The sequence below is a fragment of the Symsagittifera roscoffensis genome, chromosome 6 (genome assembly GCF_963678635.1).
Source record: "Symsagittifera roscoffensis chromosome 6, txSymRosc1.1, whole genome shotgun sequence".
Classification (NCBI taxonomy): Eukaryota; Metazoa; Xenacoelomorpha; order Acoela; family Convolutidae; genus Symsagittifera; species Symsagittifera roscoffensis.
This window is the reverse complement of record NC_087067.1, coordinates 10,160,962-10,184,958: the sequence shown is the minus strand read 5'-3', so window position 1 is coordinate 10,184,958 and position 23,997 is coordinate 10,160,962. Positions and strand designations below refer to the sequence as shown.

Here is a 23,997-nt window from a genome sequence, read left to right as displayed (position 1 = left end):
CTGGTTAAGGCCCTTTTTTACACCAATATTTTCACACAAATGTTATACGTGATGCGTTCGGTATCTCCGAAGTAATTTCGGGAAAGATTTGTTTAAAAAACATACATATCAGAGTCAGTGTCAATGTCATTTTCACAAACAGGTACTGAATGAAGTTTTTTGTATGAAATAGTACGCACTAGTCTTTTAAATTTGTTTAGATTTGCTTTAATGAGCATGCATAAAAAATCAGACCTACAAACTCACCGGTACTAAGTAAGATTTAAAACTCTTTTTTTCAATGGTTTTTATGAAAAATGCGCGTGCGGTAAAAAAAACTGTTGAATGTAGCTATTTTAAAGCATTGATTACAGAAAACTCGGATAACTTTACTTTCTTCGATCAGTTTTCGGAATCACTTGCATTGGAGTGGTTATAATCTCTTATAGTGATTTGTGTTTTGCCTGAAAGTATTGCCATAATTTGCACCAGTCATCTTTCTTTACACATGCGGTCGTAGTTTCTTTTTTTTGGTGTTTGTTCATTTGTGTTTGCGAATTGCAGCTTAGCCTCTGTGTAAAAAATTGGCATGAAAAATTGAAAAGCCGGTTAAAAAATTGAAGTTTTGGTTGAAATTTGAAGCCAAGTAAGTAGCGATGAGATGATTGGAACTTACATAGTAGTCATTATCAAGGTTATTGCAGCGACAAACGTTAATTATTAAGGAGTGAATTAATGAGATTTGAGTGATATTTCCAATAGCAATCAGATCAAATATATATGGTAAATCACCCGCACAAAGTTGCTCGAACCAATGACTAAAGGTCATGTTTCACCAGCTAATTTTAACAAAAAATCGGGAAGTGATCTTTCAGTTTGAACTGAATAAGAAAGATCAATTCCAGTTCAGTTAGGAAAAATCACCAATACCCCGCCTTTCAAATTAGGTGGTTCCTAGTAGAATGTCTCGGAAAAATGCAGTTTAGCTCTTTCCCAAGTTTTTCGTCAATGCGTCTGCAGGCATGTTTGCTGTTGGTAAAAAGGTTATTGTCACCTTCTTCTGTTCAACTAACTCTCGAAGGAAGTGTAGTTTTATGGCAAAATGCTTCGTCTTGCCGTGGTTCATTGAGTGTTTACTAAGAGCAATACAAGCTTGGTTATCAACGAAAACTTCTAAAAGCCTATTACAAATTATGCCTAAGTCGCTAAGTATGCCCTGTAAATGAATTCCTTCCTTTACTGTTTCGACCACAGCATTGTGTTCTGCTTCGGCTGTTGAAGTTGATACACAACGCTGAAGTCTGCTAGACCAACTGATTACACCTGAATTGTCACTGAAGTTAAAACAATATCCTGAGGTACTTCTATTGTCTATATTTCCAGCCCAGGCCGCATCCGAATAGCTAACAAGATTCAAGGGCTTATACCTCCTGTATACTAAAGGTAAACTTCTCGTTCCTAGCAGATATCTAAGACAATTTTTTCCGGCTTTCCAATGCTTTTCACCTGGGTTTTCCACAAAAGAACTGAGCAAATGTCGGGTCTACTTGATAAAGCTAGGTAATTTAGACAACCAACAAGTCCTCGATAGTCACATTTTTTCATATTTTCTTGTTCTATGCTACCTTCTAAAGGACAATCTTCTTTTGTCAATTTTTCGTTTTCACCAATAGGGGTCGTTATCGGCTTTGCTTCGGTCATCCTAAATCTTGATATCAATTTTTCAACATATTTCTCCTGGCTTATCCTAATTTTGTTTCCTGAGTAATCAATTTTCATTCCTAAGAAACTTTTAAGATCACTTATCTCGCTTATCTCAAATTTTTCAGAGATATTGCTTTCAAACCAGCTACAGAAATTTTCGTCTGCTCCACAAACCACTATATCATCGACCCACAAGCAAATTAAACCTTCTATCTCTCCCTCAATCCTCCTAACAAACAAGCACTCATCAAAAACTGAATTTTCGAAACCTAATTCCTCAAGGTAGCTTTTTAGAGTCCTATGCCAGTTTCTACCGGACTGCTTCAGTCCATAAAGACTTTTCTTCAGAAGACAAACTAAAGGTTTTCCTTCTTCGTCAAACTTCTCGAACCCTTCAGGTTGCTTCATAAGAATTTCTTCATCTAGTTTGGCATTCAAGTATGCAGTTTTAATGTCTAACTGTCTCAACTGATACCTATTTTGAACTGCTAAGCTCAGGACTATTCTTATGGTCGACATCTTGGCTGTAGGCGAATACGTTTCGTGAAAATCCCTTCCCTCAACTTGGCTAAAACCTTTAGCAACAAACCTAGCCTTAAACCTGGAAATTTCACCATTAGGTCCGTACTTCAAAGCAAAATGCCATCTGCTGCCTATAGGTTTCTCTCCTCTATTTCTAACTAGTTCCCAAACTTTGTTTTTCTCTAATGAATCAAACTCTTTTTTCTTTGCTTTTTGCCAGTCAGGGTCTGCTAAAGCTTCCTTAGCACTTTTCGGTATATTTTCGAGAACTTCTCCAAAAAATACTACATCACCTACTCTTTCTCCTTCGTCACTTTCTATCTTTTTCTCAAAGTAGAACTTAGATTCGTCAAAACTATCTTTTCTAGACTTTTGCACTTTGAGTTTTCCTTCACTCTCAATTCCTATCAGATAAGCTTTACAATTTTCCGATGTCCACAGAAAAATTCCCCTTCTAGAGTTTTTGTCTAGTTTTTCGCGAAACTGTTTTTCCACAAAACTATACGCTACACACCCACAAGTTTTCACAAAATTAAGGTTGGGTTTTTCTCCATACTTTGACTCGTAGGGTGTTTTGCCTATAGCAGAATGAAAGCACATATTTTTGAGATTAGCACCCATATTAAGAGCATAATGCCAATAAGTTTTCGATAAATTCGCATCAAAAATCATGCAGCGAGCCATTGTAGTAATTGTTCCCCACAACTTTTCTATCTTTCCGTTCTCTTGAGGGGTATAAGGAGCCGATGTTTCCAGTCTTATTTTTTGTTTCCTACAAACTCGCCTAAAATCTTGACCAATGTACTCTCCTGCGCCGTCTGAAACTAAAGTCTGAGGGACTCCTATGTCTGCAATGAACCTTTCCATTTTTTCTGTTGCCTCATCTCTCGTCTTCATGAAATAAATTTTCAGATATCTAGAAAAACTGTCCACAAAACCTATAGCATATCTATGTCCATCCTCTGCTAGCGGGTCGATAGGACCTAAAATAACCAGTGTGAACAAAAGCTAGTGTCCTGGTTGCCCTGGTATAAGAATCTTTCGGGACTGGCTTCTTTTTTGCTTTATTCAACTTACAAGTTTCACAATTCTCAATTTTAAAATCACTAATCTTCATGCCTTCAACATGTTGCTACAAATGACTTAAATCTCTGTAGTTATTATGACCCATCCTGCAATGCCACTGTTTCAATGTGCTTACTACATAACACTCGTCTTTTCCTACAAGAGTGTCCCATAAAAAGAGACCACTTTCCTCTCTTAATGGGTAAACTGATCCATTTCCCTGGCGAACAAACGAGCTCGCACTTAAAAACAACTTCTCCTGCTTTCTTCATTTTTGATACACTCAGCAAATTTCTTGAGTTTTCAGGTACGTACAAAGTATCCTTCAGCTCAATCATCTTAAACTCGCCTTTCTCATCTTTCACTCTGAATCTAACTTCACCTTTCCCTAAAATTTTTGATTCAGAAAAATTTGCATTGCTAACCGATCCTTTGAAGTTCTAATCTAAACTAACAAACATGTCTCGATCCTTAATCATATTACTGGTAGCTCCAGAGTCTACAACTCCACTCCTCGCCCGGAGACACTAGTCCTCGCCCGAAGTCACTCCACTCCAGAGTCTACAAGTCCTCGCCCGGAGACACTCCACTCAGGAAACTAAAATGAGCCTCTGTTTCATCTACTAGGTTCTGCTGTTCTCGTTTAGTCTTACTAATGAACTTTTTCTTTGCTTGGCAATATTTTGCAATATGTCCAAACTCCTTGCACTCATAGCACTGAATTTTTCGAGCTCTATCTTCACTATCTCGTCTGCTACTTAAGTTTTTTCTGCACTCTTTCGACACATGTCCTCTTTTATGACACTTGAACCAAACTCTGTTCTCGCTATTAAAAGCATGCTCTTTTTCGATTACTTGTCTCTCGCTATCAAATATCACTAAATCTCTTTTCAACTCATCTAAACTTTTCTCATCTCTACTAAACTTAGCTATAGTAGAAAAAGTTTCAAATTGTTTTGGAAGTCCTTTCAAAATAATTGAAATTAACATTTTTTCACTCACTCCTTCGTTCACTTGTTCTAAATTATACTGAATCTCCTCTGATCTAGTCAAATAATCTATCACTGTTTCATTGCGATTCTTTTTCAAAGTTGTAAGTTCGGAGATTAGTTTTTGCAGCCTGGGTCTTTCAAAACTCTCAAACCTCTTCCGTAAAACATCCCAAGCTTTGCTACCATTGCCTTGATAAGGTCTAAAAAACAAAACTGATTTCTTATCTAGAGCCTGCACAAGTTCGTACTAGATATGCAACTGTTTTTCTTCAAAAATCTCTTTTCCTTTATCTATCGCAGCTTGTTTTTGATCACTGCTTGCATTCGGTCTTAAACTTGGCATAAATATTCTATAATCAACTGTCTCATCTAAAATCTTGTTTAACTTCAAGTGAAAAATTCGTGCCTCGCATTGCTCTTCAAAGTAGGAAAAGTCTTCTTCTTTTCCCGAAAAAACTATCCTATCAGTTTTCGACATTTCTTTCCTAATCCAAGTTCTTATATTCGACTTAATTCTCACACAAAAAATATAAGCTCCAATCCAAAATTCAAAAAATTAAGTATTGCACTAGGTAAAGTTCAATGACCCCGTTTTCTCTTACATCAAAATCGTATTCTATAAACATCATTATCGCCCGCTTATATAACTATGCAAGTATATTTGATTACCTAAATCTGATTTGGAATCTAACGGAGTGCGTACTGAATAACACATCAGCGACTTAGCAAAGCTAAGGTCCCTCCTCAGATTTCATACTAGGTAATATATATATTAGCAAAATAGAAATTCGTCTTTTTATTCTGGGGTATCAGTTTCTTTTTCTTTTAATTGCAATGTATTCGTCGGATTGATTTTGTGTCGGAATCGAGCAACCGCGTACGAACGAATTTATCCTTTCGCAAAAATTGAATATAAATCAGCAACTTTTCCAAATAAAACATGTAATTTATCAGTTTGTTTCAGTTTTTTTTCACTATCAATAGTGTAGTGCTTCTTCCACTGCTGTGCTCACTCAGTGCCCCTTCGTGTAGCTTTTGACCGTCTTCTCTTCTTCTCTGTTGTGTTTCCCTGCTTCTATCGTCAGAGTTGTCTATCTCTAGAAGTTGTGTTGCCCTGCTTCTGTCGTCAAAGTTGCCTGTGTCTTCTAGTTGTGTTGCCCTTCTTCTATCTTTGCACTTCTCTGTCTGATCAATCGTCTATCTCCAAGTAGTTTTGGCCTGCTTCTCTCGCAGTTGTCTAACTGATCAGTTGTATATTTCAAGTTGTGATTTTCACTGTCACAACTCCACTGCAAATCTCAGCTTTTTTCCTTATTCGTTTGAACAAACAGTCAATCTTGACTCCTGACTTCTCACTCGTGATTGGGCATCTGGGCCCATAACCTATCAAGGTTAATGCAGCGACAAACGTTAATTATTAAGGAGTGAATTAATGAGATTTGAGTGATAATTCCAGTAGCAAATCAGATCAAATATATATGGTAAATCACCCGCACAAAGTTGCTCGAACCAATGACTAAAGGTCAGGTTTCACCAGCTAATTTTAACAAAAATTGGGAAGTGATCTTTCAGTTTGAACTAAATAAGAAAGATCAACCAGTTCAGTTAGGAAAAATCACCAATAATCAAGGTTATTGCAGCGACTAACGTTAATTAATAAGGAGTGAATTAATGAGATTTGAGTGATAATTCCAGTAGCAAATCAGATCAAATATATATGGTAAATCACCCGCACAAAGTTGCTCGAACCAATGACTAAAGGTCATGTTTCACCAGCTAATTTTAACAAAAATCGGGAAGTGATCTTTCAGTTTGAACTGAATAAGAAAGATCAATTCCAGTTCAGTTAGGAAAAATCACCAATACCCCGCCTTTCAAATTAGGTGGTTCCTAGTAGAATGTCTCGGAAAAATGCAGTTTTGCACTTTCCCAAGTTTTTCGTCAATGCGTCTGCAGGCATGTTTGCTGTTGGTAAAAAGGTTAATGTCACCTTCTTCTGTTCAACTAACTCTCGAAGGAAGTGTAGTTTTATGGCAAAATGCTTCGTCTTGCCGTGGTTCATTGAGTGTTTACTAATGAACTTTTTCTGTGCTTGGCAATGTTTTGCAATATGTCCAAACTCCTTGCACTCATAGCACTGAATTTTTCGAGCTCTATCTTCACTATCTCGCTTATCTCAATTTTTTCAGAGATATTGCTTTCAAACCAGCTACAGAAATTTTTGTCTGCTCCACAAACCACTATATCATATCTATGTCCATCCTCTGCTAGCGGGTCGATAGGACCTAAAATATCTTTGTGAACAAAATCTAGTGTCCTGGTTGCCCTGGTATAAGAATCTTTCGGGACTGGCTTCTTTTTTGCTTTATTCAACTCACAAGTTTCACAATTCTCAATTTTAAAATCATTAATCTTCATGCCTTCAACATGTTGCTGACTTAAATCTTAGTAGTTATTATGACCCATCCTGCAATGCCACTGTTTCAATGTGCTTACTACCTAACACTCGTCTTTTCCTACAAAAGTGTCCCATAAAAAGAGACCACTTTCCTCTCTTAATGGGTAAACTGATCCATTTCCCTGGCGAACAAACGAGCTCGCACCAAAAACAACTTCTGCTCCTGCTTCCTTCATTTTTGATACACTCAGCAATTTTCTTCAATTTTTAGGAACGTACAAAATATCCTTCAGCTCAATCATCTTAAACTCGCCTTTCTCATTCATTCACTCCTTAATAATTAACGTTTGTCGCTGCAATAACCTTGATTATTGAAAATTTTTGTGGCCAGTGGACTTTTGTATTCAAGTCTCGATGAACGTGGTTGTGTTAATTTTTTTTGAATTCTGGTTTTGATATTCGATTCAAATTTTTTATTTTTTCAGTGAAATCAAAAAATTCATCTATTGATCTAGTTTTCTCATATCTACGGAAAAAATCATAATATGTTTTTGAAATTCAAAGAGTTGTAGGCCATATGTTTTTTAAGTCCAGGCTAAAGTTTGATTTTTACTGTTTTGCTTCTGATTTCTTTCTAAGTTCAGTTAATTTCCTTTGTTAAAAGGAAGGCAAAATCCACTATATAACAGCGAAAAATTAAAGTTCACGAAAAACTTGATCGACTTCGAAAATCGAAAATGGATTTAATTATCAGAATTGCCAGCAACAGAAAGTTAGACACCTATTGATCCAGTTTTCTCAAAATGGGTTAATTTTATCAAAATAGCGTCCATCTTAACTTGTTCAAATAATTCAGAGAGCCTTAAGATCATCTACTTTTTCTTCGAAATTCAAAAGTCAGTGATTTTTGAAAAAAAAACGAGTCATTATTTTTTGTATACTTGTGTTCATCTCTTATTCATCTGTCTGTTCGCTATGTTTGAAAGTATTGATTGTGGTGAGTACTCTTTTAGAGTTTGTGGTGATTTTTGTTTTTTTTTTCTACGAAAAGTCTTTTAGTTCACGCTCAGTTATGATTTTTTCGCTGTTTGTATCTGATTTCGATATATTTCAATTTAATCATATTTAGACTTATTTAAGAATCAACAGTTTAAAGGAATATGTTGTTGCTTTGTTTTGGGCTGGTGTTAGGTTCTATTTGAAAAAAAAAAACATGTATTTTGAAAACATGTATTATGAAATTTTTTTTTTTTTTTGCAATGCTTTGGAGTTTTTTTGCACTTTTCGCAGAAATTTCAAAAAATGGTACCAATGGAAAAACCGGCTGTTCTTCTATGTGCCTGCATATTTAGCTAGTCTATTTTCATTTTACCTCGAGTTCTGCGTCCTTCGAAAGTTTCACTGGGGTCTTTTTGACCTATTTGTTTAAGAGTTCTTACTGATTTTTTTTTCAGGAAAAGTTTCAAAAAATCTCTAAACTACAGATGTGCATTCATAAATTTTGATGCATTTAAGAATGCACTTGGATATATATGCACTTTTTGAGTTCAAATAAAATTCATCTACTGAAAGTTACCGAAATTGAACTCTCCAAATACGAACGTGGAAATTGTGCGAAAACATGAACGGTTTCTAGTTTCGAAATTGGAATTTAATTTTTAGATTTCCAGCGTAATAAAAAGCTTACCTATTGATCCAGTTTTCTCTAGTTGGGTTCATGTTATCAAAAAAACGCCAATCATAAGTTGTTCTAGAAATTCAAAGAGCTTAAAGGGCGTCTAATATTTTTGTTTGAAATTCGAAAGTTGAGATTTTTTCAAGAACGTCAGTTTTTTTTCATCTTTACTTGCGTTCAGTACTCTTTTCCAATCTTCAATGGGCTGTTATGAATTTTTTCATTTTCTCAAATATTAAATGCACAAATCTGAGATGAAGGTTTTAATCAAGATAACAAATTATGAGATATCCCTTTCTCAAGTGGCTGTTCCCTAAAATCGATAGAAAAAAGATATGGCCTCAAACAAGCTCATTTTGTGACATTTTGGTTTAAAACTTGTCTCAAAAATACTATGTCAAATCGGAGATTAAAGATTCAACCGAAAGAAAATAATGACTTATGTGAGTCTTATAAATCAGTACCTGCACAAGTGGCAATGCCGTGCGTTGTGAAAAAAAAATTAAATGGCCTAGGAAATGTCCATATTTTGAAGTGTTGCTCGTTTTATGGAATGTTTTTTTTTTCGAAAACAAAATCTGCTGATTCTGAGATTGATAGTTCATTAAAAGTATCATGGTGCTTAGGTTTACCCTGCGTAATCTGTTTCAACATGTTTTTTTTTGTAGAAAAGCTGATATGGACTTCGGAAAAATTCATTTTCAATTTTAAACGTTTTTAGAAATTTCGTCATTAATGTATGAAAACTACGAGCTTAAACTGACATTAAGGTTTCAATCTAAAGAGTCAGGGCGCGGAAATCTTCAATCTAAAAACCAGACGTCGAAAGCTGAGGCTATGCCCATGCTTAGTAGAGAAGATTTTATGAATTTAGGAGTCTAATTTTGGATCGATTTTTGGATTGTTTTTCACTTTTTTTTCGAAAATTACTCATCCGAATCTGAGACAAAGAGTTCAATGGAAAGAGCGAGTAGTAGTTTTCTTCTTTGACTTAGCGATGATTTCCCTGCTTTAGTAGAGAAACACTAGGGTTTAGCGTAAAGTCCATTTTCTTTTGAAATTTATGCACTTCCGTATCAGTACAACATACGATTAAAAACATTAGAGTATGTAGATCTAGCATTATATGGGTCACTAGTTTACTTCCAAGCGACCACGGCGCAGATGCGAGGATGTGAGACTCCGTATTAACATGTCGGATATTCAAATCCGAAACATTTGAAGAAAAAAATTTTTGGCCGAGTTTTTGCTGCTTAACATTGGCAATTTCATAGAAACTAGCTGTTTTATCGATGACTAATGTTAGTAAAATTACAAGCGGTCGTGGAGCAGATGCGAGAACGTGTTAGTCCTAATTTCAACAAAATTTTTAAAGATGCTTAATTTATGTTTTCCTTATTTCACTTTGTTTTGCCAGTTTAGAGCTCTTTTTTGCAATTTCCGCGCTCGTATTTGCGAAGCGCAGCTTCGAGTCTGTGTGAAAAAGGCAAACTCCACTATCGGACAGCAAAAATGTAAGTATGACGAAAAACGTGATCGACTTCTAATTTCTAAAATGGAATTTAATTATCAGATTTCTAAGCGTAATAAAAGTTTTACTTGTTGATCCAGTTTTCTCAAAATGTGTTTGTTTTATCTAAAAAGCGTCAATAATAAATTGTTCTACAAATTCAAAAAGCTTTAAGGCCACCCATTTTTTCTTCGAAATTCGAACTTTGAAGGTTTTACAAAAAAAAGTAAGTTATTTTTTCAGTTTCCCTGCGTTCATTACTCTTTTCCATTTGTCAGCTGGCTATGTTCTGATTTTTGAAAATGAGGTTATATTACATGCTAACGACTCCCGTCCTTACGCTTCATTTAGCGGGCTATAAAGTTTTCAACCTACTGTAAACTAACAAAGGAGGATTAAGTTTTTGGGGATGGCTATTCACAATTTTTAAACAATAAACACGAAAGGATAACTTTTAATTTCGCATATCTTCACACAGATAATGAAGAGTAAATTGAGACCGTTTCAATTATACTGTTTTAGCTGGAAAGTGACTCGACCACTCTCACTCAGTTCGGATTCATGGCTCTCGGAGGAAAAGATTACGAGAGTGGCAGTTCGACCACATTTGGAGACAACACCCTAACAGCAGCCGAAGACCCTCACGAATCTTCGTCAGCCAATCAGAATTCAGTATCTAATGCTACTAATAATAACGATGGTCATCATCACTTGGATTGTAGCATGAGTTACCCGTTGTCAAGAACAAGGTGTGTTATAGTTTTTTCAAAGGTGATCACCCATCGGTTGTATTTACTAATTTGCTTTTGAGTAGCGACTTATGACGGGTTTTTTTTGAGTAGATGAACATAGAGTCGATGATTTATTTTTTTTGTGTTTTTTCAGGAAAATTCTTAAAATGCGCTGCTAACAAATACACATATGAACGCCCCCAGGTGTATGTGCCTTTTTTGAGTGCAATTCAAGTTCATTTGCTAGAGGATAGGCAAAATGCATTCTCTAATTATATAAGCTGAAAAGCCGCGTCAAAATGTGATCGATTTTATTGTTTTCATTTTATGTTTTCATGTTTTTTTTTGGTTTTTATGTTTTCATTTAGTCCTGCAGTTAGTAATTTTACTAGCCTTGACTTCGTATAATTTCCTCTTTTTTTTAGTTTTTTTGCTGGAAAATATTTTCGATCTAATTTTGGGTCGTTCGAGGGAAGCATAATATGAACGTTTTTCTTCGGATCGCACAAAACTTAAAAAATCTCAGAATAGAAATTATAGTTCAAAGTTTTTCATGACACCAGTTTTTTTTGCTCAAAAATTGTTTTAGAGTTTCATTAAACACCGTCTAATGTGTTTCTGGACGTGTTTTCCGCAAATAGAACATCATCCCAGAGAAAAGTTTTTTAGTTGTGATTTCTTCGGACAGATTTCCTAATTAGTGGCTTTTATTTCCTTTCTTAGTGCTAGCTCGCAATGCTTTTTTGTGGTATAGCAAGTGATGCAAAACTCCGCTTTGCCTCTTTCAACAAAAGTGCCACTTGATTATTGCTTTTGAGAATCAGAGAGCTTGAGGATTTTATGTTTGCTAGAGTCGATGAACGTAGTTCAGACTCTTATATAGGTCGTGATGATTTTTTAATGCTTCGTGATTTTTCTAGAAAATTTTCATGATGATTAAAAATTTTCAGGATCAAATTTACTTTTTCGCGCTTTGACATCTGATTTCTTCTAAGTTCAGTTCATTTCCTTTGTTAGAGGAGGCAAACTCCACCACTATTCAACAGAAAAAGTGTTAAGGTTGCAGAAAACGTGATCGACTTCTAATTTCGAAAATTGTTTTTAGGTATCAGAATTCCTAGCGAAATAAAAAATTTTACCATTTGATCCAGTTTTCTCAAATTGGATTAATTTTATCAAAAAAGTGTCCATCTTGAAAGCTGAAAATATTTTTTAAACAAGTCAGTATTTTTTTTTCTGTGTACTTGCGTGTATTGCCTCTTTTCCAACTGTCTACATCTTTGAATTTCGAACGTTGAAATTTCTATTTTCCTCAGCTCATTGAATGTTGTTGGCTACGTTTTGTCTGGTTGACCTTTTTAAATCTACTAGGCGTTTTTTGCTTGTATTTTCGTAGTACAGCTTCGCCTGTGTTGTAAATTCGGGCCGGATAAAAAAATGAACTGTATGTTTTTATTCAGTGTGCGAGAGTGAGTGGCGTTTATATAACTAAGAAACTTTGCACTAACTACTCAATGAAATGCGCTTATCTATTTTCAAAAAAAATTGATTTAGCTATTGAAATATTCACTTAATTAAAGCGCACTCAACGCTTGTTACTTGCTGGCCGAGGGAGAAATCTGATATTTGGAAGCGGCAGACAAAGAGTAGATTGTTTCTGGAAGGTTTATTTTCGTGTTTTAGACCTTTTTTAACGCTTGTGTGAGCGAAGTGCAGTTTCGCCTCTGTCTGTGTCTGATTAATTTCTTTGTATTATGTCAATTTTTCTTGAATTAATACCTGAAAAAATGAGTCCTAAAATAAAATTTGAATTCTTTCAAGTGCTATTAATCGAAGAAAAGACAATTTTTGATGAAAATTGAGTTTGTTTGATTTGAAGTTTTCGAAATTGTACAATAAAGGGCATATGGTTCTACTGTTGAATTATTTAGATCTTTCTCCCAATCGGCGATTAATAGTTTGGGATCTTCGGCAGTTGAAAACAGCAGCGGGCGAGTTGACGATGATGAAGGAAAGAAAGAATTTTTAACTGGTGAAGGGGAAGGAGATGCTGTGACGGTGAATCATGCTGAAGCTGATGGTGAAGATGCAGCTGCGATCAGAGATCGTTCTCTGCAACTGACAGATTTTGATAATGATAACGTCATCAATGGTCATTCACATTGGGTGCCAGAACATAGTGAAGAGGAAACTGCTTAGTTTTTTTGTATCAAAATTGTTGCTAATTGTTTCGATAGGTCAAAATTAATTAACAGATGCAATCGAGTAATTTTGATTTTTTTTCGCTTGCTGTCTAAATTAAGATCACTGGCTTACAAAGGAATGGACAAACATGCAACTTTTTCTTTCTTTTCAAGTTCACCTAAATTCATTGCTAACAGGAAGGCAAATTACACTCTCCAAATAAGAAAGCGGAAATGTCGCAAAAAAACAGTTTCTAGTTTCAAATAGGACTTAGCTTTCAGAATTCTCAGCGGAATGGAAAAACTTAACCCAGTTTTTTTATTGGATTAGTTCTATAGGTGTAAATCATAAATTTTTTCTTGAAATTGAAAGAGCTTTAAGGAAAATCTTGAAATTCAAAAGTTGCAACCAGTTAAAAAAAATAAATATATATTTTTTTCGGTTTCCTTCAACTCATTGATTTTTTTCCAGCCTTCTGTTGGGGATACTCAACTGTTTTCAGACAATGATTCTTAGCTGCTCCGTTGCGCGTAAATTGGCGAATTTGTGGGCATAGCTGTACTCTGCGTGCAAAAATTGATCGAATGATCGTGATTGCTCTTGATTAATTTTGTCTATCTGAACATTGCCAGAAAACTCTGTTACAGTAATAAAGTTAGTTAGTTAATAGTTACCACTCCGTATACTATTCTAAAGAAGCTTAAATTATTCCAAGTTTTTGTTTTATCCTGAATTATTCGCCAAAGAGTGGGACAGAGGTCACGTTGCCACTTATGGATGAGTTGTATGTTCATGCTCGCGATTACACGAGAAATATTTGGTGCTAAGATAGTTCAGTAATCATCAGTTCATAAATTGAATACTCTTCTCGATTGAAACAAATTACGCCCATTTTTATTAGAAATGTCAAAGTCAATTCAATTCTTATCATCAGACAGTAGACTTTTTGACCTCATGTCAGAATATTTAGTTAAGCTGAAGAGCTGTTTGATTTTAGAACGATAAAAAAAGTTTTGCTTTAAAGTTGCATTTAATTTGCTTTTCATTGTTCTATGTACTTTAGTTGCTGTTTTTGAGCGATAATTCAAGAGTTAATGAAAGAAGTGAGGTTTTATTTTTTGTCCATCTTTTTGGCTAGCATGAAAAATGTTCTCCAGAAACATACGTGGAGATGGCGCAAAAACGGCGTTTTTTTTCAAAATTGGATTTTGTTTTTAATAGAAATCCAGGCTAACTATTAGTTATTGATCCTGTTTTTTTTTATCCGATTGATTAGTTTTTATCAAAAAGGTTTTTTCCCTTCATAAATGTGGTGTAATGTCATCTATGAAACTCCTGAAAAGGTTTTGAAAATGGAAATAATATGTAGAAAATCCATCCACTTTTATCACGTCTACGTCGACGTTTCTTAGCTTCATCACTACTGCTTTTTGGCTATATTCAATGATATAAATTGCAGTAACGAATTGAAGTTTCATTGACAAATATGTATGTTTGCACTAAGATATCGGTCTGATGGTTAATATTTCAAATGAAGTGGATAGATTATATTTGAAAGTAGAAAAGTGTATATTTTATTGATTTAGAAAATTGAAATTCCAAAAATTATCAATTGAATTTCTAAACTTAATTTTTTTAAGTTAAACTCGCAGTAAATGAGACAAAGCCTAAAGCATAAGATTATTGAGTTCATAAGAGTCAAAAAAAATTAATCGCCCGAGCATGGTTTATATGGTTGGAAAATTAAAATCAAATGTAAAATGATTTTCACACTGAGTCTCATGTAGGATTCAATGAAACCAACAATTTTTTGCATAAAGTTATTAAGCATAAAATAGAATATAATTTTCCTTTGTTTGAAGGCTTTCCCGCCTAATAACCTTTGCAATGAAAAAGGCACTGCAACCAGGTACTGCAGTTTTTCCCGTACTTTGAGCTTTTCTGCGTTTTGAATGTCCGTTCTGTTCGCAAATTTTTTAAGGTGGTTGTAAATTTATCAACTCCCATTTCAGTATATCGTTAATTGTCTTCGTTTTTTTCTCTTTATTGGGCTTAAAAGGTTTTATTTTATATTTCACGAGCAAATTTTGTTTTAATAAAGTGTTTTTGTAAGTGCAAGTGTAACTGGTTTTTGTTTTCAAGTTTTTTTATTTAAGTTTTTTTCGGCTCAATTTGTCTTCTCGAAAATTGGCGGCCTTGTTAACGCTTTGATAGTTTTGGTTCGATGCTAATTTAATAATAAATTGTTTTATTTTGCATAATTTTTGTGAGAAATTTTTCGACAAAATGACAACGATATGAAAGTTATGGTAGTTCAATTTTTTTTGTCAATTTTTCGACCTATATTATATTAACTAACTGACCTCATATTGCGTTGTTTGATGAGCGGGAGAGTATTTTGTGTGCTTATGGGTGTGTTTCTAGGGAGAGGGGGAAATGTTTTTATTAGGTCTTAAGACTTGATTTTTTTCTGCTCAGGTGTGTTTGGCGTTGTCACCGATGCTCTCCTTCCATTGCTAATTTTACATTATTTTGTCTCGGAAAGCTGTTTTCAAAATTTAGCTCAGCTGTTTGTTTTTGTAGATCTAGTTTTTTGCGACTTTTTTGCGAGAGTTTTTTGTCTGCTTATGGGTGTGTTTCTAGGGAGAGGGGGGACTTCAAATGTTTTATTAGGTCTTAAGACTTGATTTTTTTCTGCTAAGGCGTGTTTGGCTTTTTCACCGATGCTCTCCTTTCAATGCTGATTTCACATTATATTGTCTCGGAAAGCTGTTCTTCAAATTTAGCTCAGCTGTTTTTTTTATAGATCTTTTTTTTTGCGACTTTTTAAATCCCCCCCCCCCCCATTTCTTTGGAGTCGTTGAACGTAGATCAGAATCTTAAAAAACCGATTTTTTTTCAGGAAAAGTTCTTAAATTTGTTGAAGCTCAAGCTCATTTTTTGCAGTTAATGTTTGGATTCTTTCCAAATTCAATTTATTTGTTTTGTTAAAAGGAAGGCAAACTCCATTGTCGAACAGCAAAAATGTAAAGGAAAGTGGAATTTGATTTTCAGATTTTCCAGCTAAATAAAATATTTAGTTTTTGCTCGTGCTTCCTCAAAAATAAATAGTTTTATTACGCATGCACTCAGCAAGCGTTATCAAACTGGAATATAGATTTTTTTGGGTTCACAACTTTTTAATTAAAGCGTTTGAATCAGTTGGTATCTTGGTTCATAATGATTTTAAATTTCTTAGCGTCTACGGCACACAGTCTGTAGGTAACGAATGAGACTTTGGGATGCCAAAGTTCCTGGGTCCGAAACTGACCGGACCTGTTATTTTTTTCACTCAGGAAATAGTCCACTTCATAAAAAATTGCCGGTTTATCATTGTCATCTGATGTTTTGTCGGCTTAGTTGCCATACAGTAGATTTTTTAAGTGTTTTTTTTTACATTCTTTTTGCTTTTAGTTTTCTAATTTACCTGTGCTCTTTGAAATTTTACGAGGGAAAGAAGTTTTGTTTGTGCGTGTCTGTGTTTTGAGGTTGACGGAAAATTAATAACTTCTTCTTAAGTCTTGTTGATTTTTTTTGGCTTAAGGGAATCCTGGCAAGATATTTTCGGCTTTGTTACTGGGTACATAATCTTCTGATGCTTATTACACCATCTATTGTCTTGTCTTCTTTTTGTTTCAAAATTAGCCATATTCGTTCAAATAGATCTAGCTTTTTTTTTCGATTTTTTCGATTTTTTTCTCATTTTTTTTCTTGTTTTGTCTGTCAACAAAGAGCGAATCAAAAATTGTTCTCGAAATTCTAAGAGCGTTAAAGGAATCTATTTTTTCTTGAAAATCCGAAAGTTGAGATTTTTTCAAGAAACAAGTCAGGATTTTTTTCTGTTTACTTGCGTTCTTTGACTCCTTTCCAAGCGTGTGTTGGCTATATTTTGACTTAACTTTCTTGCATTGAATTGGAATTTGTGCGAAGTTCCACTTCTTCTCTGTGTTAAAAGATACTTCGCTCATTTTTTTTGAATGGTAGTTGTCATCAAAACTGTATCAAGCAGAAAAGAGCCGTGAGGCTCTAGGTGATTTGATTTTTGAGCGTCTAGCTGAGTCGTGATTGTAGTAAATACTCTTATAATGGTTTTGGCGATTTTTTTTCAGGAAACAGTCCTAAATGTGTTCACGATTAAATTTGATTTTTGCTTTTTAAATTTTTTCATATTAGCTTCACTTCCTGTGTTAAAAGGAAGTTAAACTCCTTTTTAGATGAGCGAAAGAGTAAAGGTCGTAGAAAACTTGATTTTTTTTTCTTGTTTCGAAAGATGAATTTAGTTTTCAGATTTGCAAGCTTAAAAAATTTTACCTAGTGGTACAGTTTTCTTAAAATGTGACTTTTTTTTCAAAAAATAGTCAATCATAACTGTTCTTGAAAATCGAAGAGCTTGAAGGCTTCGTAAGTTGAATTTTTTTTCAAAAAAATAAGTAGTTTTTATTCAGTTTCCTTGTGTTCATTGACTATTTTCCATCTGTCTGATGGATAAAATTACAGAGGTATCTAAGAAAATTATCACAATTTGCCCTAATTTTTTCTATCGGTTCAGCATGTCAGTTACAAAAGATGGTTGAAATTTAGATCAAAAAAGTTGATAGAACTGTCTAATGAAACGTGCAGTTGACAGACTATCTTAGTTGCGATACGTTGTTTAACATTATTAAATCCGTGGCGCCATTCATTTTGTGCTTTTGCCTCTATAATCAACTTAATGATTATACTTAACTTTATAATTTATCGTGTCAGAGTTGATTTAAAAATATAATCTAAACGCTCAAGTAGTTTCATCATTTTTTGCAATAAGGATGGATATCTCAATCGACAATGAGCTGAATTTTTTTTTAAAAAAATAAATCAATTATTTACATCTCTACAATTGAAAAAGTATCAGAAAAAAAAGAAATTGATTTATTGTTTATCAAAACACCAATTGAAAGAATAAGTTGCTTAAAAAATTTAAAAAGAATCTGTTTAACCCTTAACCAGTATAATGTTGTAAGCAAACGTTCTATTAAAGAATAACGAAATGACGAAACACATTTCGCATTTTCAGATAAAAAGGAGAACAGAATACAGCTTAACAATTACCGTGGTAATAAAAAAGTCTCGTTAAAAGCTTAACTTTTCGGAGCTTACTAAGATCTTAAGTACAACGATGAATCGGCAAAATTGCGAGTAATAAACCTGCTACTGAGTTCTTTCAGAAGTTTTTTTGTGCCATATAGCTTTTTGCAATGAAGTTGTTGTTTCAGATAACAGTTCGTTAAGAAGTGTCAGAACTGTTTCTGAAAAAGCTTTTATATAAATAAATTTAAGTATTGATAAGTTTGAACATGAATTGTGACACAGTAAGTTCTCGAATTCAGCTGCACAGACATCTGCATTACAGAAGGTACGGTGCACGGGAATCAGTGTTTCTTGGGGGGTCTTTAAGGTGGCTAAAAACAAGAGTTCCAAAAAAGTTTCTCTGTTGGCAGGAAATGAATAGTTTGTAGAATAATGAATGAGCTTCTTTGCAACTTTCTGATGGTTTTGAGTTGTTGCTTGATATTAGAAACAAAAAGTTAGAAGCATTTTTGTTAAATGCTTTAGTGACTGTTTACTAACAAGATTTTTTCGGAATACTTGCAAAGTTTTTTTGGGAATAGATTGTTTCGTATTGAGTTATGTACGGATTACTATACTCATAGAGTAATTTCAGATAAGGTACACCGTCTGCTCGTCACGCTATCTTATTTTTGGCCGGATAGATTCGTGCAACTTCTTATTCTAATACCGATCTTAATCTTACTCTTATATCTCCTAGTCTCAATAGATCTAGTGTATACTGGTTTATGCGAGTTAGTTTCCAGAAGGAGAACAACTGTATTCTAAGTTTAATTCAAATTGCTCTGTTGCTGAAACTACAAGTAATTTCAGCACTTACAAATAAGTGTAAATGTTAGTTATGGAATATGATTGGTTAGTTAAGAATATTTTATAGAATTAGAGAATTATTTTTATAACCAATTATAAATTCTAGTTTAGAACTGGTTCCATTATCATTGATGCCAGAAACAATTACAGAAACGTTACCACTTTCTTTTGCTAGTTACTTATCACTCTCTGCTTGTGAACTGCTAATCAACCGACTCTCCGAGACTTTATCGAAACGGAAAAAAAAAGAATTTGTTACTGAGCATGCTTGGTTAGTTAAAATACAAAGTTAGGTAGCGCAGTCATATGCTGTATGCAAAATATATCACTTTATACTTTACGTAGCGTATGGGGATAAGATTTCCGAAAAAAATGCATTTTTTAATTTACTTTTTACCTTTTTTAAATTAATATACCAGATTTTTTAAAGCGAACACTATTCCTATGCCTACAAAGTTTTTGTTTGTCTAAAAACGTAGAATAGTTTTAAAAATTCTGAACTAATGGTTTTTTCTTCGTTTTGTTTTCCTTCCCCTTTCACGCTATATAAAGTACAAAAACACCAACTTTGGCACTGGTAACGCCTTAGTAAGAGCAAAATAATTGTCTTAAGGGAATTTGAAACAATTTAATTTGGCGCTGATTTTTAATAGCACGAAATATATAGCACGTTTATTATCCCAAATTGACCATTTTTAAACGTTAGAAAAAAGAGATCACAGATAAAATATTAGTTTAAATTTGCACTCAGGTTTTTCAGATTGAACGAACGGATCCCATCAAAAATAGCCAGTTAAAAAGTCGACATTTGCTTGGAGGAAAAATCACCTCGAGCACAAAAAATCCGTCTCTTTTCTTGCATGTCGGAACACAAAATCGAGAAACCATATTAAAAATTGACATGAAAAATGACAATGATGTCCTTGAATTGAAATTCAGCTTTAGCTTAAAGATAACAGAAAAAGTAATCGGTAGAATATGAAAAAGTACCTCTTAGACTAAAAAAAGTACCGTAAAATACGGAAATACGAAACTCGATTTTGAAGGAGCTTGGAAGCAAAGCGACAGAAAGCAAAATATACTACATGCCAGAGCCATAGAATTTTTGCACACGCCGGAGCCATGGGGTTTAGTTTTCTCTAGCCGGAAATCTGCATTCAAATTAGCTTCAAAGCTTATATTCTGTTGAACATTACTCTTCCAACTTTTGTAGAAAACGGAATATTTATTTTTGTTATTTATGACAGAAAATCTATTTGTTTTGTGGCCATTTTTGTTAATTATGACAGAAAATCTATTTGTTTTGTGGCCAATGTCAAGCGACAATCTCCGGCTCAGAGCTAATTGTTATTAGTAGCAAAATGAACTTTCATGTCAACACAAACCTGTAATTATGACACTAAAATTGTCACTAAAACAGTGCATATGCCATTCAAGAAAGCAAAATCCGTTTAAGAATCGAAGATTTGAAACATTCAGGAAATAAAATTTCGTTTTGTGAAAAGGATTCAAAGATTTTTAAGCTAGTTTGGAATAGGCTTAAGGTCTGTAATAATTTCAATCGAGGAATACTGCAGCTACTGGAAACCTCGAAACTAGCGATTGACTGTTACTCTTCACTTGGTAAGATGCTCATTTTAATCAAAATTGTCTCAAATTTTTTTTCATTATTGAAAAGTTTTTCAGTTGACATAATTTATGTAAGAAACTAAGATACTACTGAAATGTTTCCACCCACAATCGTTTAAATTTAAACAAAAACCTGATTATCAATATCGAATTTTGGTGCTTAGAGCAACTTAAGTCAAAACAAGACTGCTCGTATCAGGGCGAAGCCCTGAATGTTCCGACTGCCTCTTAAGGTCTATGGAGTAGTAAAAAATGAAAAAATTAAAAGTATAAAAATAGCATGGAAAATCTTTTTTTTTTAATTTGAGATTTTTTTTGTGGAAATCATCCCCCTTACGCCATATAAAGCACAGAGAGATAAATTTCGCTATTAGTAACGAATCAATTATGGCAAATGAGCTTCCTTTAACAAATTTGGAACGATTTATCCGGTGGATTAAATCTCCGCTTACGCTAATAGCGCGAATTATATTGCTTGTTAATTGTCGCAAATTGGCCAAAATGGCACTCTTTAAACCCCCATAACTTTATGAGAAATGATCACAGGTAAAAATATAAATTTTTTCTAAATTTAAGCTCAAGACAACAATACTTTTTAAATGATATAAAAATGGCTATTTAAAAAGTCAAAATTTGTCTGAAGAAAAAAACCACCCCGAGCACAAATATTCTTTTACTTTCACTACGAAAGTTGGAACAATTAGTCCGCAACTGATAAGTTTAAATAATTAGGTTATTAGTTGATCATAAGATTAGATTTATTTGTGCAGTTAAAAATGTTTTTACTCATGCACTGTATTTTTTTTAAAATATTTCAAATAGAAGTTTTACAGTTATCCTTTTCAAGTACCGTAGGCAACAAAGTTTTGACGGATGCGGTTTATCGAAAAAATTCTTTTTTTCTTATTTTTTTGTTGAGCAATCAATTTGATTTTTCAAACTCATTCCAACTTATAATAAATAAATCCTTCCCTGTGTTCAAGACAGTTTCTGCACCGCAGACAGCTTTTGAAAAGCAGGCCAAAAACGACGTTTTTGAGCCCTTTTTGAAAGGCTTTGAGCAAAATATCTCGGTTTTTTGACATGCGCTCTCCCTCGAAAAGAGCCTTTAGAAATATGTTAGAGTTGGTCTACCAGAATTGGCTATCGTAAATTAGTACCAAAACGGGACTCTTTAAATTATTGCCACTCAGAATTGAGGAGGGGGCGGGCAAAATAATGTTTATTTTGATTAAAATAGTCGTTTGGCTGCCTATGTTATAAATGACTGTAAAATAATTCTTCTCGTCTGAATGCAGGACTTTTATTTTTGCCTTTTTATAAACAAAAATATAATCAAACAGAAAATGAACACCTTTGAATTTGGCAAAATTAAAAGCTTAAAATATTTATTGGCAAACAGTTAAGCCAAAGACAAACTGTGACATTAAAACTCGTAATATGTTCAAACTTTTCCAGTTTTTTTTGTGTTGTTGATTTTATTATAGAGTTCTTATTTGAAAACCAATATAGATTGACAAATGTACATTCATAATTTGGTTCTTTTTTTTTCTGAATACAGGTATGCTATTTTAAATCTATTCTTTATTTTCATCTAAATAGAAGAAATTAGAGAAAGTATCTCCAATCCTGTAGCACTTAAGTTAAAGATGGTTTAATATGGAACATTGTTCAAAGTTAATTTTCAAAATTCACCTCGTTTTGGTGCTTATATTTTGCTCTAAATTTCCCAAGTAGTTATTTCACTCATCTTTCTCTGTTAAAAAGACCGGTTTTTGCGGTCAGGTTTTCCCCCTGCAGCTAATCAGTAGATGGATTGAATGTTCTCATAGCATTCTAATTGAGATTATGACCTTCTGAAACATTTTGTTTCCATCAAGTTCCGCGTGCATTGAACAAACAAAAGCACCAGTAAAAAAATACGAAATACCAAATGATCAGAAAATTGTTTCTCTCATTAATGTTTTTGATTTCTTCATTCCATCACCAATGTTTTTTTTAATTCAAACTCGAAGATCAAAGTGGATTAACCCATCATTTGCTAATCGTGTTGTACTTATTTGTCAACCAAATTTGTACAAAAATTGAGTACGCCATTGCCTAAAAAGTAGTACTGAATGAAATAATTATATAATGTTATAGTTAAATCAGAAAAAAATCAGTAATCCATAATCATCCGTTACCTTTTTTTTCCAAAATTCATCCATTAGACTCCTAGTTGCTGAGGAAAAGTAAGACGCCCTCCTACGCTAATTTATACATTTTGGGGATCTATTATTTAGAAGAAGTACAAAAGCGAAAGGTCTTAAATAAATCAGTTCTTTTATAAAATTAAATTTAGAAAAAAAAACCAGATTCCAAGGAGAATAGTTGGTGAAAATAAATGAAGTAAAAAACTTCCGCTCTATAAATTGGATTCCTTTATCCTATCATTCTAGTCAAATTCAGCGTTCGTTTACCATTTGTCAAGCTAAAAGCTAAAATAGTTATCATCTTCATTTCCTTTTCTAGAACAAAACTGAAGTAAACTCAAATCGAAACTTCAATTCATTATTTCTCACTTGATAGTACGCTTTTTCAGTCAACATAGGTTTCGAAAAACCATTCAATTTTAACCATTTTTGTTTTGTTATCAACTTGAAAAACATTGAATTCAGTTGTAAATTCAGCTCGTCTTGTAAGTATGGCATTTCATTTATACTTGTTTTCTCATTCGCTATCTGTCCAAATTAGAATGGGAAAATTTACTGTACTGCAATAAAAAACACTGACTCAAATCATACAGAATATATTACTTTACAAAATAAGCAGTTTTTCATTAGTGATGGCAAATATTAATTCAACCCCGGGGAATTAGTTCTTAGGGTCGCCTCAAACAGTTGTAGTTTAAAACTGAAAAATAAGTTTTCTTTTCAAATTTTTGACCTATTTAGTACTAAGCAAAACTGTACAAAGCTTAAAAAAGAACGTTTCGGCCTCTCGGATAACCTCTACACTCTTAATCTTGGAGAACCACTGGCAGGTAAAAAAAAAGTTTTTTCCCTTTATCTTTATATCAGGCTATTGTAAAAATAAGAAATTTAGCTCAAGACGTCAATTTTATGATGTGTCCTTTTGTAACCGTAATTTAGAACCTAAAATTTTATGTCACGGTGAGTGTTTTGTATAAAAACATTTTTTTTTGTGAGTGGTACGATTAATTTAAATGTGTGACAAAACAGGTTAATGTTTTCAAACTGATTTTTAAAATTTTAAAACTGATTAACAAACAGTTAACGTTTTTGTTGCCTTATTATGTCAATTTTTTTGTAACTTTGTCATCCATTCTAACCTAGGTCATCTAATTTAGCATAGTGTTTGTTAACTATAATTCAAATATTTACATCAAAACACGACCGCACAATTTTTTCCGAATGATTTGAATGATATGTCATTTTACGCCCTTTGAAACGTGATTCGAACGGCATTAAATGTTTTCAAGAACTCTCGGTAATAAAAAAAAATCAAACTTTACTTTTTATTCTAATTTCGATCGAGTAAGGCAAGCGAGTAGATTTTTTTCAGAAAAATGAGCCTCAGTTTGAGCTGTTAAACTTAGTTCATTTCACGACAACTGGTTTTCGAATCTTCATTTAGTGCTTCGGTGACCAGAA

General features: G+C 33.6%; 2 protein-coding genes across 3 annotated transcripts in view; both read left to right on the top strand.

Moving 5' to 3' along the window:
• LOC134848887 (protein CLEC16A-like) overlaps positions 1 to 12,906 on the top strand; it is a 244,273-nt gene extending 231,367 nt beyond the window's left edge. Inside the window, exons 24-25 of the mRNA XM_063866408.1 lie at positions 10,368 to 10,594; positions 12,508 to 12,906. Of these exons, the coding sequence (XP_063722478.1) occupies positions 10,368 to 10,594; positions 12,508 to 12,775 (495 nt within the window). The 3' untranslated portion in view covers positions 12,776 to 12,906. The remainder of the gene's footprint in view (positions 1 to 10,367; positions 10,595 to 12,507) is intronic.
• Positions 12,907 to 22,803: 9,897 nt separating this feature from the next.
• Positions 22,804 to 23,997, top strand: part of LOC134848466 (synaptosomal-associated protein 23-like) — a 28,070-nt gene continuing 26,876 nt past the window's right edge. Inside the window, exon 1 of one of the 2 annotated variants that reach the window (XM_063865932.1) lies at positions 22,804 to 23,021. The gene's annotated coding sequence lies outside the window, so the exon portion shown is untranslated. Of the gene's footprint in view, positions 23,022 to 23,074; positions 23,367 to 23,997 lie in introns of those variants that run through there. The other variant, XM_063865933.1, reaches the window with a different exon arrangement.